This window comes from Uloborus diversus, chromosome 2, assembly GCF_026930045.1.
Source record: "Uloborus diversus isolate 005 chromosome 2, Udiv.v.3.1, whole genome shotgun sequence".
NCBI lineage: Eukaryota > Metazoa > Arthropoda > Arachnida > Araneae > Uloboridae > Uloborus > Uloborus diversus.
Genome location: NC_072732.1, coordinates 117,189,373 through 117,206,302, shown reverse-complemented (window position 1 = coordinate 117,206,302; position 16,930 = coordinate 117,189,373). Strand labels below are relative to the sequence as shown.

The 16,930-nt window shown below is 33.2% G+C and overlaps 1 protein-coding gene across 1 annotated transcript in view; it reads right to left on the bottom strand.

Moving 5' to 3' along the window:
* The window catches only part of LOC129217272 (WD repeat and coiled-coil-containing protein-like), a 48,485-nt gene that overhangs the window by 3,226 nt on the left and 28,329 nt on the right, over positions 1–16,930 (bottom strand). Inside the window, exons 6-9 of the mRNA XM_054851540.1 lie at positions 10,965–11,029; positions 10,732–10,885; positions 7,631–7,753; positions 4,112–4,207 (exon numbers count right to left, since the gene is read on the bottom strand). Of these exons, the coding sequence (XP_054707515.1) occupies positions 4,112–4,207; positions 7,631–7,753; positions 10,732–10,885; positions 10,965–11,029 (438 nt within the window). The remainder of the gene's footprint in view (positions 1–4,111; positions 4,208–7,630; positions 7,754–10,731; positions 10,886–10,964; positions 11,030–16,930) is intronic.

Sequence of the window (16,930 nt, the reverse complement as noted above, 5' to 3'; positions counted from 1 at the left end):
ACGAAATTGCAGTCTCTTAATGTAATAACGGACTTTCGGTAGATTGCTTGTAAATTTCTTGCTTAATGCTAAAATGTTACTCATAATTGAAACATTTTTTTTTCGTTTTCAAAACCCAATCCAGATAATATAGAGCCAACCATACAGAAAACTAATTATCATCAAATCTTGTGTTAATTTCATTCGAAACTGAATCTATTACTTCATACAAAATATTAAAAAATCAAATGTTTGACTTCACATCATGTGGATTTTTGTCTTTTTTTTTGGTGCCTTTTCAAAATTGGCTTGGAGGGTAAAATCTATTTTCAATTGTAGATTGAACTGTGGTAGTATGGTGCACAGATCAATTGTAGGTTGAACTATGGCTTTAATAATCCGAAAATTAAGGGTAGCGGATTGAAGATGTTTTAATAGAGTAAAGCATTTTTCAAAACTTTCCTCAATACAAACAAATTGAATAAAAATTCAAACGAAGTCATACATGCTAAAGGGCATGAACTTTTTCACCATTGAAAGAATCGGTTCGCAATAATTTTTCCAGTCGTCAAATCACTGCTTTGAAATTATAGAGAAATGTTTTTATGGTCTTAACTCTTAAAGACCATCTTGTGTCACTCCGAGATTGCATAATTATAGTGCCCCATACATGGGTGACACTCTAGAAATTGGCCAGGACTGAAAAGCACGTGGCTCCATTTCGCGACACCAAAATGTTAGCGCTTAGTTTGTTTGATGTTTTCGACATATATAATGCTAATTTTTGATGCTGTAACTATATAGTATAACCAAATTGTAAGATTAAGTAAAAATTACAGCCTAAATAAAAAAATAACATATCATTGTCCAAGATTTTTAGGAAGTAAAAGTAGAAAAAGAACCTAATAATTAAATAATAATAATAATTTGAATTTTGTCATTTTAATTCAAATTATGTTTTTCGCAATCACGAATGTGTGTGTATATGTAAGCGTGTGTGTTTGTGTGTGGGGGTATGTGTGTGTATGTGTAGGCATATGTGTTTGTGTCTGTGTGCAGGCATGCGTGTGTGGGTAGTTGTGTGTATGTGTGTGTATGTGTTTGTGTATGTGTGTAGGTGTATGTATGTTCGTGTATGTGTTTGTGTATGTGTGTAATTGTATGTATGTTCGTGTATGTGTTTGTGTATGTGTGTAGGTGTATGTATGTGCGTGTATGTGTGTCTGTATGCGTGTAAGTAGCATATGGACGCAACCTGGAGACGACTTTCGCTAGAGGTGCCGCATTGTGAGGAGCCCTTCGACGGTGATGGTGTGGAGGGTGGCGCTGGGAAAAATCAAAGGAACGTCAAAAACAGTCAAATGAAAGCAATAAGCAATCATGATTACTCAATAAAATAAAATAAACATACTATTTGCTACTGCAGATAAAATGCTTCAGATTGTATAGTTCATGTTACATAAATAGTTCATATTTCATACAAAAAAAATAGTAATTAAAAAAAATTCAGGTCTGAGATTCTTGGCCATAAAATGAATTGTGATAAAAACTTTAACAAAATTTTCCAGATTAAGAAAAGAATGGTTGAAATCAACAGATTGAGTAACTTATTAAGTTATTTTTTGAAAAAAAAAAAAACAGCTACTTTAGCAGATCGGCCAGTTTTTTGTCCTCAGAATAATAAGACCTTTTTTGAGAGTGAGAGATTCAAAATTAAAGATTTCTTTCATCTATAAAAATCATTTTGAACATGGAAAAAAAATCCGATGGCCGAAATTTTTGAAAAGACGGAATTCCGTCCCTTGGACGGAAGTGTGGCAGCCATGGCCCCATAAAAGGTATTTGTTGATAGATTTATTATTATTATTATTATTATTCAACTAGCTTTTGCCCTCGGCTTCGCTCACGTTGATGTAGTTTTTTTTTTTCAATTGATTCAAGTTAATGGTCATTACAGGCAGAGGTCAAATAGTTACTAAAACATTGTTTGTCTCTAGTTTCGCCGACATTTCAAATTGCCTGCCCCCTTAAATGTATCAAAAGGTATGATTAAAACTGAAAATTAGGGGGAAAGGGTGTAAATGAAATGTTGGCAAAACTGAGAAGAAACCCAAAAATCACAAAAAATAAATCATGAAAATGTTCAGGAGTTGTAAAGAAGTCAGTTTGGGTAATTCCCCAAAAATCCAATTCCAGTGAGGTCGACTATTCTTAAATAAAGTGAAACAGTTCCCTTATAATCCAGATCTCCATCAAATACATAATATCCAGCGCTACACCGGCAACCTAAATTATTGTATAATGTGTAACTTCTTACCGTAGAAATCGTCCCAAAATGGGGTCAACAATGATGCTACCCGAAATGTTTCCAATAAACAGTAAAAATTTGGCTATTGTTCGAAATTGTGTGCAAAGACAAAGTAATGGAAGTTTTTGCGCTGTTTATGAATTTGCGAATTAGTTGGCGAATTATTTTACGTGTTAACAAATTTAAAGAAAGAAATGTTAAAGAAATGGCGATATTTGGTTACATGGTGAAAACCGAGAAAACAGTATTGCGTAGTCTTTAGCTTCAAAAACAGCAACAGTTGAAAAAAAATGCCAAATGCCTTAGCTATTGAAATGATTCCACAAAAAAAGTTTGGCTAGATTCCAGCTGATCGATTAAATACCCAGTCAATACAAATAAATAAAACCAATAATTGCCTCAAAGTTGCATTAAAATGGAAAAAAATCAGCCAAATCCATGTATTATTTGCCAATCTTGTGCAAAAATCTTACTTCAAGATTTGACTTGAGAAAAGCCTTAAACAATCACGAAAAGCAAAGATAGTCAACAATACAACAATAGTCGTTATCGACAGGGAGTTGAGATGATACACTAAATATTGTATTGAGTTAAGGAAAGCCTTTGAACATGGAACTAAAAAGCTCATAACTCGTATTTTATTCTACTTAGAAATTTGGAACAGGTGCCATCTTCAGCAGAAAAATCAGAGCTTTCGATGGACATATAATGTTAATATGTGCAAGTATTTTTTCATCCCCATATTATAGAATTTATACGAAAATTGTTTTATTGCCCCCCTAAGGGGGTTTTGCCCCCCATAATGGGACGAAAACTACCCTATGTGTTATTCTGATGCATAAGCTATATTATTGTAAAGTTTCATGAAAATCCGTTCAGTATTTTTGCGTGAAAGAGTAACAAACATCCATACATCCATACAGACAAACTTTTGCATATATAATAGTAGTAAGATTATCACATGCATTTTTAAGAAGCTGCTATGAAAGCATATAATGCACCGAACAGCTGAAACGTGTTTCTAGCAGAAGAAAGCAATGGACACTCATAAAATAAATATACACTTAAAAAAGGAACACAAAAGTGAATGTAAAATATCAAGGAATTTTCTTGTGAAAACCATGCAGCCACACCACTTTGCACGGCCCTCTCATATTGAACATGCTATCGTTACACTGGGCACACAAGTATGAATATTTAGCCTATATGAAATGTCTTCTTTAGTTAAAATTAACCATGGTTCTATATTCTGAAAAAGCCGAAAAATACTTCATGAATTTCTAAGTCATCATCCAAATACGAAAAACACTTTTTCTAGTCTGGGAATGTGTCGAGTTTCATCAAATAGTTACTGAGAACGAGCGATATTTTTTTAATGAACAATCCTTTCAAACTTACATAAATTGAGTTCACCCATTTTCTAATATTCTGCTGAAAAATTTGGGGGTGTGACCGCACCTCTTGACTCCTATTTGCCGTCCCTGGGTCAATCTGACTACAATTTTCTAAGTGCTCCCTTTTATCTGGAATTTTCCATTTACCAAACAATAACTAGTCCCTATCACTTTGGTTAATAAATGTTCTACTGTATTATTATTATATAAATATAAATTACTATCTAGAGTGAAGTAAAAATAGACTCAAATAATTTATTTGTGAATAAGAAATGCCTTCTCTTCAAAATGTTTTGGACAAGAAAACAAAAAATATCATTCAACAGTTTTTACTGCAATATAAACTAATGTAATAACTTTGAAAAATTTACTTAAATAACAAAAAACAAGACAATTTGCAAACACCAAATAGCAATAATTTAAAAAATACCATTTCAGCAATTTTTGTGATTGGTATCTTTTCAACAGAGAAAAATTGAATCCGAGAGCTACAGCTACTGGCAACAATACAGAGGCCATTTGTGCTCTGCAATGAAAGCACAAAATCATTAACAAAAACAAATATATGGAAATAGATTATACAGATTTTACTTTGAATTAATGAAAAAGTTTACCTACTCCACTAAGCAATAAGGGGGAAATATTCCATTAATTGAACAGAAATCATCAGAAAGAAACTCTTTAAATATGCTTATAGAAGGAGCACAAGTTCTACGACCATAAATAACTTAATAGTAGCTCATGAGTGATCTCACAAGAATAGTTCTACATTTAGAACAAAGGGGAAAAATTAACTTTTACAAATTACTTCCAAAAAATTCATTTTTGTCAATTTTTTTTTAAATTTTTGAGTTTAATTAATTGCAGTTTAACTAATTCAACTTGGTAGAACTGAAATAAAAAATATATTACTATATTTCCTTAAAACCGTTCAATGATCCGTTCACACTCCATCTAATCAGTGCTAAAGTTAGCACAATCCCTTCTGTGCTGCTTCCTTAAGCATGTGCATAAAGAGTCTAAAATCTTGTAAAACATGAAGGCTTCATGACCTATAAAAAGTGAAAAATTAATTTTAAAAAGGTACGGAGAGAAAAAACAATATATGTGCAAAAACCACTTTTACCTGAAAAAATACTAAAAATGAATGTTATTTTCACAAAATATTCCAATATCTAAAACTTTTTTTAAAAAGTTAATTTTAACTCTCAGTTTTGTTTTTACGGTAAATAAACCACACATTGCAACCTAAAGAGAGGGTGAGGCACAGATTCTCAGAAACCTGGAGGGAGGAGTTGCTATGCTTTAACAAGCATCTTTGCGAGCCAATGTACATGAATACATTTGCCTCGAGTCTCAAACCATCAAGGTAGAATATAGTTGACAGTACTGCTAAAATCTAACACTCTAGCCTATATTGTAGGAAAAAAAAACTGAAATGGTAAAATATTAAGATATTCAAATCTATTTTAAATTACTCTTTTTTACCATGACTTTTGTCTTAATTAGAGCCGCTATATAGATAGGCCGGTGCATCAGCATTAGTTTAGCCGTTTTAGATCGGATTTTTCATTGTTGCACTGCTTGGGTTACCACAGCAAAATTTCGGATTTCGCCAAATTTGCTGAAAATAATATTTTATTCAATAAAGTATTCACGTGCCGCTAATAATTGCTCACAGTGAACAATCACCAAACGCGAAAAGTCAACCACTCAAAGACACGCTCTGATCCAAAATGGCTGATCTTAAGCTGATGGGTCGGCTCGTATATATGGGGCCTTAGCCTTAATGGCTGCTTCAAAGGTGTAAATGAATTTCACAACAAAAACTCTGTTATGTAAAAATCTATCAAATTTAAACACGGACTGCTTAAAAGTTATACAGGGATGTTTTAAGTTAAGAAAAGAAACATAAAAATATATACTATTCAAGTATTTACACAAAGACTTAAGTGAACAAAAAAGATTTAAGGATCAAAATTCATAAAATTTTTACATGGTATTTGCATTGTTTCACGTAAAAATATTTCTTATTTCTCTCTATTAGTTCCCAATTTTTAACCAAAACAAATTTTCACATTTCTAGGAAAAATCTTTTTCTTCTGGTAAGGATTTTCTTCTAAAATTCTCTAATGCACAAATTATTTTTTATTTGTTTTGAGGGGTTTTTTTTAATTTTTTTAAACCTTATTTTTTTATTTTTTTTAGTTTTGATTCATCAGTGCACTTAGTTATTCAACACATGCAATAAAAAAGTTGTATTAAGGCGAGTTAGAAAGTATTAAATATTGAAATTTGAAGCACTAGCCTTGTGCATGTACAAAGTTTCACCTATCTAATTACAGAATTATGTTTGAGACTATCTGATCTACATAGCAGTAGTACCCTGTTGAATCAAAACTCAAAAGAAAAAAAGAATTAATTTGAATTCAGAATTCAAATTATGTTTTTCGCAATCACGAACTGAGACAGGACCCTACTCATTGGAGTTATTGTTTCTAGAAACAGCTCCTGTTCCCCCCTCCAAGCCTGCCTCTCCTCCTGGGCGGTTACGTGTGCATAGTTGTGTGTGTGTGCGTAAACCTGTGTGTATGCACGTAGGCGTGTGTGTGTGTGTGTGTAGGACATGGACGCCTCCGAGCAGGAGAAACGGATAGCTCAGGAGCGGAGCAGCCGCGCCGCGCTGCCTGCAGAGGACGGTGGGCGGTGTTGCTCGCTGGTCCAAGTTGAAAAAGGCACGGACGCCAAAAACAGTCAAATGAGAACAATAAGCAATCGTGATTGCTCAAAAAGAATTTTCTTTAAAATAAATATTTTTTTTTTTTGCTGGGCAAAAATCAAATCTGTGCTGCCTTGAGGGTTATGTTGATGAGAAAAATATAAAAATAAGGATTGCAATGCTGGTTTGAATCACTCATCTTGGACCTAAAGCATTTCAAACTGCAAACTTCCTTCCTTCCTCTGTGGCACGTCAGCCCTGAGTGGGCCCTGGCTTTCTCAACAATTTTCTTCCAATTTTTTGGCCATGGCTTGCCAATTTTTCACTTTAATGATAGAAAAATCCTTATCAAGGCAATCAACCTATCTGATGTTAGGTCGATCCTTGTTCTAACTGCTGTTGGTGTAGCCAAAAAATTTTGTTTGTTGATCGTTCTTTATTTAATCTTATAATCTGGCCAGCCCATTTGGATCTTTGAATTCCTAACTGCAGACAAAGATCTATAAAAGTAGCACTTAACTTGTCCCTGTGTAAAACTTCATGAATCAAAAAATTTCATCTCTAGTTTAATGAGTGTATTTGGCTATTCTATAGTATAAGCTTCAGATCTTTGTTTACTTGTATGAATTCCTTACTCATGTATCCAAATCAATGTGCAGTGAATATTTAGTTCCTTTCAGCCTAAGTCTGTGGAGTTCCCACGTGACTTGCGTAACCTCTAACAAAAACCATGAAGTAATATCAGTAAGGCTGATGATTCAAGCACCAAGAGAAAAGGAGAGCAATATAGTTGGCCAAACATGTACAAAAATTGTAGTTGAGCAGATTGCAAACAGATGAAAACTCCAAAATGGGGGAAAAAAAATCTTAAGCAGTACATTTTTTACTTATTTTTTAATAGCAAAAATTAAATAGGAAGTTAAAAAAAGAATAGAAAAATAAGGCAACATAATTTAGGCAAAAAAATAGCTACAGTGAAACCCCTATTTTAGCCATTCTCAAGGAACTGGGTTATAAAAAATGTAAAAAATGGGAAGTACATAGCAGCACAATTGATGATGGGACAACCTGATGAAAAAACATTAAATACAGGATAAACTTAGATTCGGAGGACATAAAATTAGGGTTTAACTACAATAAAATAGGGCAAACAATCATCCCAATTACTACAAATAGTGTTTAAAATTTAATTCGATGCAAATAAATCAAAAATTAGAATTCAGAAATTACCTCATACACCATGATATTTGGAGTTAAAATTTCTTCAATATCGATCTTGGCCATTATATATGGCTTTCCATCAATAGCATTATAACCAATAAGCAACAACTGAGAAGTAGCCACAATAGAATTCTGAAATTGAAACAGAGTTACAGTAACAGGCTCATATTATAGCTTTTATAATACAGTAAAACCAGGGTTCATACTCTATTTGGATGAAAAAATTCCATGACTTTTCCAAGACTTTTTCATGACTTCAATGAAAATTTTCATGACCTCGTTATACGAAGAGAATAGCACTATTTAATCTCAAACTTGGTAATATTTGGAAATGAGCATTAGCAAAACGTCCCACAGCCTCATTGAAGCATACTCGTTGTGGAAAAAATATAAGTGCACACTTAAAACACTAAACTATTCTTATTTGTCTTTATCATATAAATTTAAGTAAAGTAAAAATGCAGTGAAGCAAATATGATGATGCTTAAATGTATAATTTTTTTTTTTAACAGGCAGAATGATGTTGAATGGGACAAAGGTTGAATGAGTCATCATTAAGTTTCAATAAATTTGCTTCAAAAGTTACCTTTTAGTGTCAACAGTGCCTTTAATCATCCACATTAACTTGACAGTATTTTGGTTCTTTAAAATAAAGCCACATAGTTTAGTTCTTTATGTTTCCAAACCAGATCTTTTTTGAAAAAAACATTCAGTAATGAATCAATCTTCTGATTCAAAAGTATATTTGTTTTGTTTACAAATTTGCATTTTCAAATGCATATAAATTAATAGGTACAGAAATTTCAGAACACGTTTAATTCCCGACATTGAACGTAGCAGCGGGTAGCATGGATTAGTTTTGCGTACCGTATGTTGGGCACTACTGTTTTAGAGCATACGAATTCCTCTTTTTCTGTATTCTGTCGCCTCACTTAATATCTACATTTTCTAAAACATTCAACAAATTAAGATAAACGCTGAAAAATTTAATAATAAAGTTCTTACAAGTGATGGAATCGAATTCGCATGCAACAGAATTGCTTTTTTTGAGTGGGCGTGGTAAACTAAGAACGTGAAATTTTGCTACTACAGAATATGAAACACAAGAAGTGTTGAAAATAACAGAAAATTCAAAATAAATGATGTCCAGGCAGTAAAACCACATCGCAAAAAATGGCAAGCGGCTGCGACAGAAGTGGATGCAATGAGATTTCAAAACTCAGATTTGATTTTTTGGATCGTTCAATTTTCCACTTGTAATAGCTTTTATGTGCTATACTGTTAAATCACTCAAGATTTCTAATGCTCCTTTAGTTACTGTTCCTTTCTCTTTGTCCAGGACATTTTTCCATGACTTGAAATAATTTCCATGACTTTCAATGAAAATTCAATTTTCCATGACTTTTCCAGGTCTGAAATTCTGTTATTTTTTTCCATGACTTTCCAGGATTTCCATGACCCGTACGAACCCTGTAAAACCCTCCTAACGGACACCCTTCAAGAGCGGACACCCCTCTTATGCGGATATTTTCAATTCCCCTATTCCAATGCAAATAACATTATTAATTTCCCATATGAGGCAGAGAGGAAGAAGCAAAGGGATGTAAGTGGCAAAATTAAAAATTTGGAGATAACCTGTACACATGGTAGATGATCCTCTCCTCTGTCTTGGGGCAAGAGATGGTACTAGTAGCCCTGGTAGTTGCTGCTATACAGCATGATTTAGAAAAGAAATTCAATGAAAGTCTACCTAGGATGTTATCTTTAAACACATTTTACTCAAAACTTGAAAATGTCCACTGACACCCATTTGCTTCTCACTGCCTCATATATCTTAAAATTTCTGTAATGCATAACAAGAAAGATACCAAACACTGATTTGAGAGAGGGGGGGGGGGGGGGTCTCAGGGACCCGCTACAGCTGTAGTTGCAGTGAGAACATTTATTTTCGTGTTAGTTTGCAGCATATATTTTGCTGAATCACTAGAAAGTTATTTACCTCACACAATTCAAGATTGAAAATGTAACTAATTATTTTACAAGGTTTAGGTCCAGTACAAACATTTTCTTTTTAGCAAAAAAGCTATAATTCGGAAAAAGCTTTGATGAAATGCTAAAATGTTGAAAATTATGAATACATTTACATATCTTTTTCACTACTTTAAGTGTTTCATCTCAGTTAAATTCAAAATTCTGATCTTGACATCTTTAAAGAAATAAATGCTCAGTAGCTAATATTTCTTTAAAATTTGAAATAAAAAGTTTAGAATTGTACTTAAAATCAAGAGGACACAAGTTTGATTTTTAAAACATTAATAATGTGATTATTGAAAGGAACCATAATGCCTATTAAGACAAAGTATTGTTGAACTTAATGATAGTTTAAACTTCTCAACTAAGATTTAAAAAAAGATGAAGTTCGATATTGCCATGCTTGCTTTCTCTCTCAGACAGTGCATTTTTTTTTTTTTTTTTTCGTTTTTGAGCCTAAAAGCGAAAATACCTCGATTCATATTTGTAATTTTGAGTTTTTTCGCATTTTGTGAAAAATGCCACCGTAGCGGAAACCCTGACAAGATCCAAAAAAATAGTTTGCATAATGAAAGTTTGAAATTCTCAGTTAAAAAACAAATACAATAGCAGTTAAAAGAACAAATTAGAGGCTCACCAACAGCACAAACAAATTCCTTTTCCTGTCAACTTATAGAAAACGTGCAGTAGCTTATTTGCTAATGCAGCTCTATGAATTACTTCAAGGGAGTCAGGCTTCAATTCATTCTTCGAAACTCATTACACTATTGCTTTTTTTTTTGAGAGCAAAGATAAATTTTAAATAAGAATAGTAAGGCTGAACTTATGAAAGATCATGAATTAGTTAAAGCTTTGGAATCACGAAGAGCAAAAAATTTAGAACTTTCCCAGAGTACAATCATCCCTGTATTTCTAAAAATTAATAAAGATGGTGAGAAAATCTATAAAATTTTTGTTTTTGATTTGAAGTTGAGAATAAAATCACCTATTATGGTAACTTTGAAAATGAAATTTTCAACTAAATACACAAATTAAAATAAATGCGATAAAGTTTTGAATTATTTTAAGAATTAACTTACAGAAGTAGCTGAATTATTTGTAACATGTTCTAAACTGGAAGGAGCTGATGCGTCATGACTTATATTTTCAACTTGGTGGCGCATTACATCACTCAAAGGCAGTTCTATGGCACAAAGCAGGCGAGTTTGATCTACAGTTTCTAAACTACAAACTCTAAAAGAGAGAAAAACGTTTTTTGATACAAATAAAACGCGCCACTTAAAATAAAAACAGCAACTAAATTTGAATTTACCTGCCAATCACAAAAGAAAAAACAGGTTCACAAGGATCTGTTGGGTCATAGGTAAAGTTATAAAACTGGAAAAAAAAAATACACAATTTAAGCCATGGAATTATAGTGCAGGATGTTTCTATACATGCTACAAAAATACAGCTAATGCTACAGTTGGATCTTTATTTATCCAAGGGCCTACCAGAGGCCATGTCAGCCTAAGTATAAACTAGAGGTCGGGCTCAGAATCAGAGTAGTATAGGGTCTGGTGGGGGAAGTGGTCAATGGGGTAAAGTGGTCATAATTCAAATAAATGGCTTTACCTTAGAAATAAATGTTCGAATGAATGTGAAAATTTTATTTTAGAGTAGTGCAGTTAGAAACTACATTTTGAATACAAAATTTTACAACTGGCAAAATTTTATTTGGTAAAAAAAAATTTTGTGTGATTATGAATTTTTTTAAAATATAAACACCTTTTTTAACTTCCTTGGCAAATTTTGTTTGTTAGAATTATGAACAGATTGACTGCACAGGAAGCTTCCTACATGTCTCAAGAACTCATACTCATTAGCAGTTAGCTGAATCTATTTTGAATAATGTTTTAGAACAATTTTAGTAAGATGGGGTAAAGTGGCCATAATATTAGGCTTAACGAATATTGTTCTTTTAAAATCACTTAATCTTTAAGTATAAGGCAGATATAAATTAAATATTATTTTAACTTAATATGTATTGTTTTTACAGTAAACAAGGTTAAATTATATGAGTATATGCACATGCATACGCATATATTTGTGTAGGCACGTATATATACGTATTCACATAAATGCACCAATAAACACGTATTTGGGTATCTAGTAGTATTTTTTATCTATACAGATATAGATTCCACTATACACGTATATACCCGCTTATACTCGTACAAATACGAACACTTATATACTCAGGTAGACACGACGTATATACGCGTACGTACTCGAGCTGACACTTACATACTAGAATATGAAATACATGTATGCAGTGTGAGTTTAAGCTCTCGGGGAAATTTTTAAAAGGTGTTAGAGAGGAGGGTTGTAGCGAGCCTTTCTTGCCATGCGTGTATTAGAACTACTACGGGCCGTAACTTTTAACAAGTGCTCTAAATATTTCTTAAATACTAAAATGTCGGGTAAAATCATCTTTGTGTAACAAATTTGTGACCTGTTTTCATTCCATCGATTTCTGGCTTTGTGTGCATGTATCGCGTCAATGACCAAAAGTTCCTTATGATTCTTTGCTTCTTATCCTACTCTTTCACACCACTTGGATTTTGCCCAAGATCTTGGATTCACTATGTAAGCATACATGTAAATTAGCGGATATACTCGTAGATATATGTGGATACATGTACTGGTGTTTACACGTAAATGTACGTATATACATCTAACAAGTATAGAATTGTGTTTACACGTAAGCATACGTATATACTCTTGCTTCCACATATATATACGTGAGTAGATACGTACCAAACACGCACTGGATATATCCACGAATTAACTCGTGTATACTCGTATATGTATGTAAGTACACTACTGGCCGTTAAAATTGTTACACCAAGAAGGAATAGTCTGAATAAAACAAAATTTTGCACACGTGATGGCAACATTGACACTAGAAAACGATTACAAAATGAAAGCAAAATGATCATTTATTACTGGAAAAATCTCACATTGAATGGAGGTTTAAGTACCCTGTTGCGCCACCTCTAGCTGGAATGTAAAAACCGATACGGTCGAGCATTGAGGTACAGCAGTTTCTTACGATGTCTTACGTCTTCTCGTACCACAGTTGCTGTAAACGCGCCACTAATTTGATCAAACATACAGGCTGTCCAATTTACCGTCTCAAGTGATCCCAGATATGCTCAATTTGTGACAAGTCACAAATCGCAGACCAGAGAAAGTGATAATGCGGAAGAGGAAATCCCTTTACACCCTTGCTGTGTGTGACCGAGCATTGTCATGTTAAAAAATGGTTCCTGGGAGCCCCATAGTGAGTGCTAACAGATATGAGTTTGATCGAATGAGTGGCACGTTTACAGCAACTGTGGTACGAGATGACGCAGGATATCGTAGGAGACTGTTATGTCTCAATGCCTGATTGTTTCGCTTCAAGTACATCGTACATTCACACTAGAAGTGGCTTAACAGGGTACTTAAACCTTCATTAATTCGAGATTTTTTCAACCATAAATGATCAATTCGCTTTAATTTTGTAATCACTTTCTAATGTCAATTTTATTATCACGTGTGTAAAATTTAGCTTCATTCTGGCAATTTCTTCTTGGTGTCGCAATTTTAATGGCCAGTAGTGTATCTATCTACACTTATATATGCGTATATACGTCGACTATACACGTATAATACTCAGAAACTCAGGTATGAACGTATATACTCGAGATACATGTGCAAACACGCAAATGATGTTCGTTTTGCGCGTATATACTCGCATATACACGTGACTCGTATATACTCGTGTAGACACGTATACACTCCTGTAGGCAATCAAGTTGAAAACCTACGATTTTATGACCACTTTACCCCACCAGACCCTAAGTTTTATGGCGGAAGGTGGACCCACCTTAGCTCTCGGTGCCCCTGATTTAACCAACATCTATTTTGCAAATTTTTCAACCAACTTCAAAAAGAAGGCGGTCATCAGTTCATACCGTATGTGTGTTTTTGTTTTGTTTGTTCACTCACAGCCTCTCACCTAGTGAACCGATTTTGATGATTTTTTTTTTCTAATGGATAGGGGATGCCTCAACTTAGGTCCCATTACTTTGTTTGACCATATTTGTTCTAAAAAAAAGTGATGGTCAAAAAACAGTAAATTTCATGCAATTTTCCTATTAAATGTTTTAATACCCATTGTTACAAAAGTTTGGTACCATACAACAGTAATATTAATAGTAATTGCAATGATAATTTTGAATGAAGGTTTCTCTGAAGCAAGCATCAAGTTTCTTCAATGTCATTCATTGCTTTATAGTGGGGGGTAAACCTAACATGGAAGCAAGGTAATGCAGTGACTAGGATCTGCAAAGCTTTCACAATGCTACCAGGTTAGGTTTGCCTCAACTATTGTAGTATTTTTATTGTTATCGTTTATGCCAATAACAGATGTTCGGGGCTAAATATGGAGACACAGGATTTGCATCACAAGCAACTTGTGATGCAAATCCTGTGCTGTATGCTGTAAAATGTAAATTAGTTCGGGAAAATGTAATATTTAAATGGTTAGAATTAAATTAATACATAAACGAATCCCAGAGAGAGGGACAAAGATAAATTTTTAGTGCCAATCGCTTAAAGTTTAAGGCAAAGGTTCATAGTTTTTGCTTAGTTTAGAGCATTTTTATGAAAAAAACAAGGCAAAGTTCTGTGATGGTAACTTCTTACTATTTCTGAAATACATTTCGTCGCCTCAGAGCAACAGCAGGATATCTTAGTGTTATTATTCTTGGGATTAGATGTCTTAGTGTTGCTCTGAGGCGATGATTTATACTAAAAAGGATGAAATAGAAAAATCTTGAAAAAAAAAAGAAAACCGACTTCAAAATTGCCCTAAAAAGTGAAAAATAATTTTATTCTTTACACACCATCTATAACTCTTTTAAACATAAATTTTGAAGTTGGCGCAAAAACGACAGATAAAATCAATCACAGCTATAACTCAACTACAACTATAAATTTAACCCAGTTTCTTCACTACCACATGCATTATGCAATATGCATTGATAACAGCATATTTGAGTAACGATATAAATGTTTCGTTCCTAACTTTGGATGATTTTCAAGAAAAAAAAATGAATAAAGCATGGTTACACTGGTTCTTACTTTTTTTTTCTTTTTTGTTCTTCAAATTATTTTAAAACATGTACTTGTAAAGATGTAGATGAAGCAATTTTGAAGTGAATACGCCCAACATAAGAAAATATTCCTGCTTAAGGACTTTCAATTAAGAAAGCTCTAAAGCTTGGAAAGGAGTTAGAACATGACACATTTGCAGGAAACAGCGGATGGGTTGAAAAATTTTAAAGCAAATATGAGATTGAAACAAAATTAAGTCTGGAAGGGAAACTACAGGGATGATAAAGCTAGTAATAATTGGAAAACAAGAGGTACAAGATGAAAAATTCCAGAAGATTATAAGCCAGAAAACATTTTTGATGCTGATGTCTTATTTTCCCAATGATTACTACAAAGGGTATCAATACTAAACAAGAAGTTCAGTTCAGAACTAAACAAGCCTGTTTTCCTGTATACCAACATGGATTTTCTAGCATCACAAAACAATTATCTTCAGCTAATATTGCAATTCATATCAGCATATCTTTTAGGTTTTAAACATTTAAAGCTAATTTCTAAAAACAAAATATGTCTCTCTCAAGGGGCAACAAAAAAGAAAAACATTTGGTGATACAGAATTTTATATCAATTTCAGTTTCTCAAATTGTGTTTCGTTTCTCAGTGTTTTTCAAGCATTAATGACCTTTCTATTAGGACGACTTTAAATTTTAACTATTGTTTCTTTAAGCATACAATTTCACAAAAAGCAAATTACAGAACAAAATCTCAAAAAAAAAAAAATCTCCCAATATACTATATTGATTCTGAATATGCAAAAATAAATAAATAAGCAACTAATGTAGCAGCGCCTTTGAAAAAATACGAAGGCAGGCTTTCTGTACAAAACATTTATGGTGGTTTGCAAAAAAAAAAATAAAAATGAAGGAAAACTTAAAACATCAAAATACATAATTTTTATCAAAAACTACTTTTATTATCTACAGTAGAACGGTAAAAAACGGAATGTGCTCCCATGAAAAACAATCAAGTATACATGTGATAGAGGTGGAGTATTATCTTTACTAATAATAAAGCTCAAAGTCTGTCCGACTGGATCTTTGTGATGCGCACAGTGCCTAAACCGTTCGGTTGATTTTCATGAAATTTTGCACAAAATTAGTTTATAGCATGGGGGTCTGTACCTCGAAGCGATTTTTTGAAAATTCAAGTTTCTTCTTCTATTTCAATTTTGAGAACATTTTACCGAGCAGATTATCATAACGTGGACGAGTTAATTACCAAATTATCATAACGTGGAACCGTAATATGGGCGAGCAAAAAGCCATAGCAAATTGGAGGGAAATTCATCATCCATTATTTGTAAATATACAGGCGAACCAAATGACCTTTTAATTTTCTACTACGGGCAAAGCCGTGCAGAAACCACGAGTATTTACCATAAAAATGGTACAAATTTTCACCACTTGGGAAATCGGAAAAAGCAAAAATTAAATCAAGATCGACAGTGAAAATGTTTAGTAACAAAAAACAAAGAAAATGTTCTTTCTAGATGATTGATGGGAGCTATCAGTCTTTCAGTAAGAATTATGTAGAGCAGTGTATTTTTTGCATTAATTTAACTTTGCTTGTGTGAAGTGTTTGTTCAAAGGTCTGTGTAACGAGTGTCGTCCAATACCTCCCACTAAAAAACTGCAACAAATTGCGCAGAACTGTGGTTTTATGCAGTCAGGCATTGTTCTGCAATAACAAAAAGCCCGTTGTGAGCATTTCTAATCATTTGCAGAGCATTGCCTTTCACAATCGACTCAGCGTGGCAAAATGGGCAGCATTTACAGTTGACTATGTTTCAGTGAACTCAGTCATCTTCTGACATTTCGTCCTCTTAGTGGGGACGAAGCTCCATCTACTGATACAGTTTGAAAGCTTGTGCATACAGAGACTCAGAACACTGTTCAGAGCTCTAGCTACCTAACTTTTTGAAATACTTTTATATTTTATCAATGCAAAGTATAATTTCATTCATCTAGGAAACTATTTCCGGCACAATTACAAGAAATGTGTTTTTAGAAAGTGATAAATGCTTCAGATCTTTCAATCAATTCAGAAATATATGCAAAAAAATCATTAAAAAGG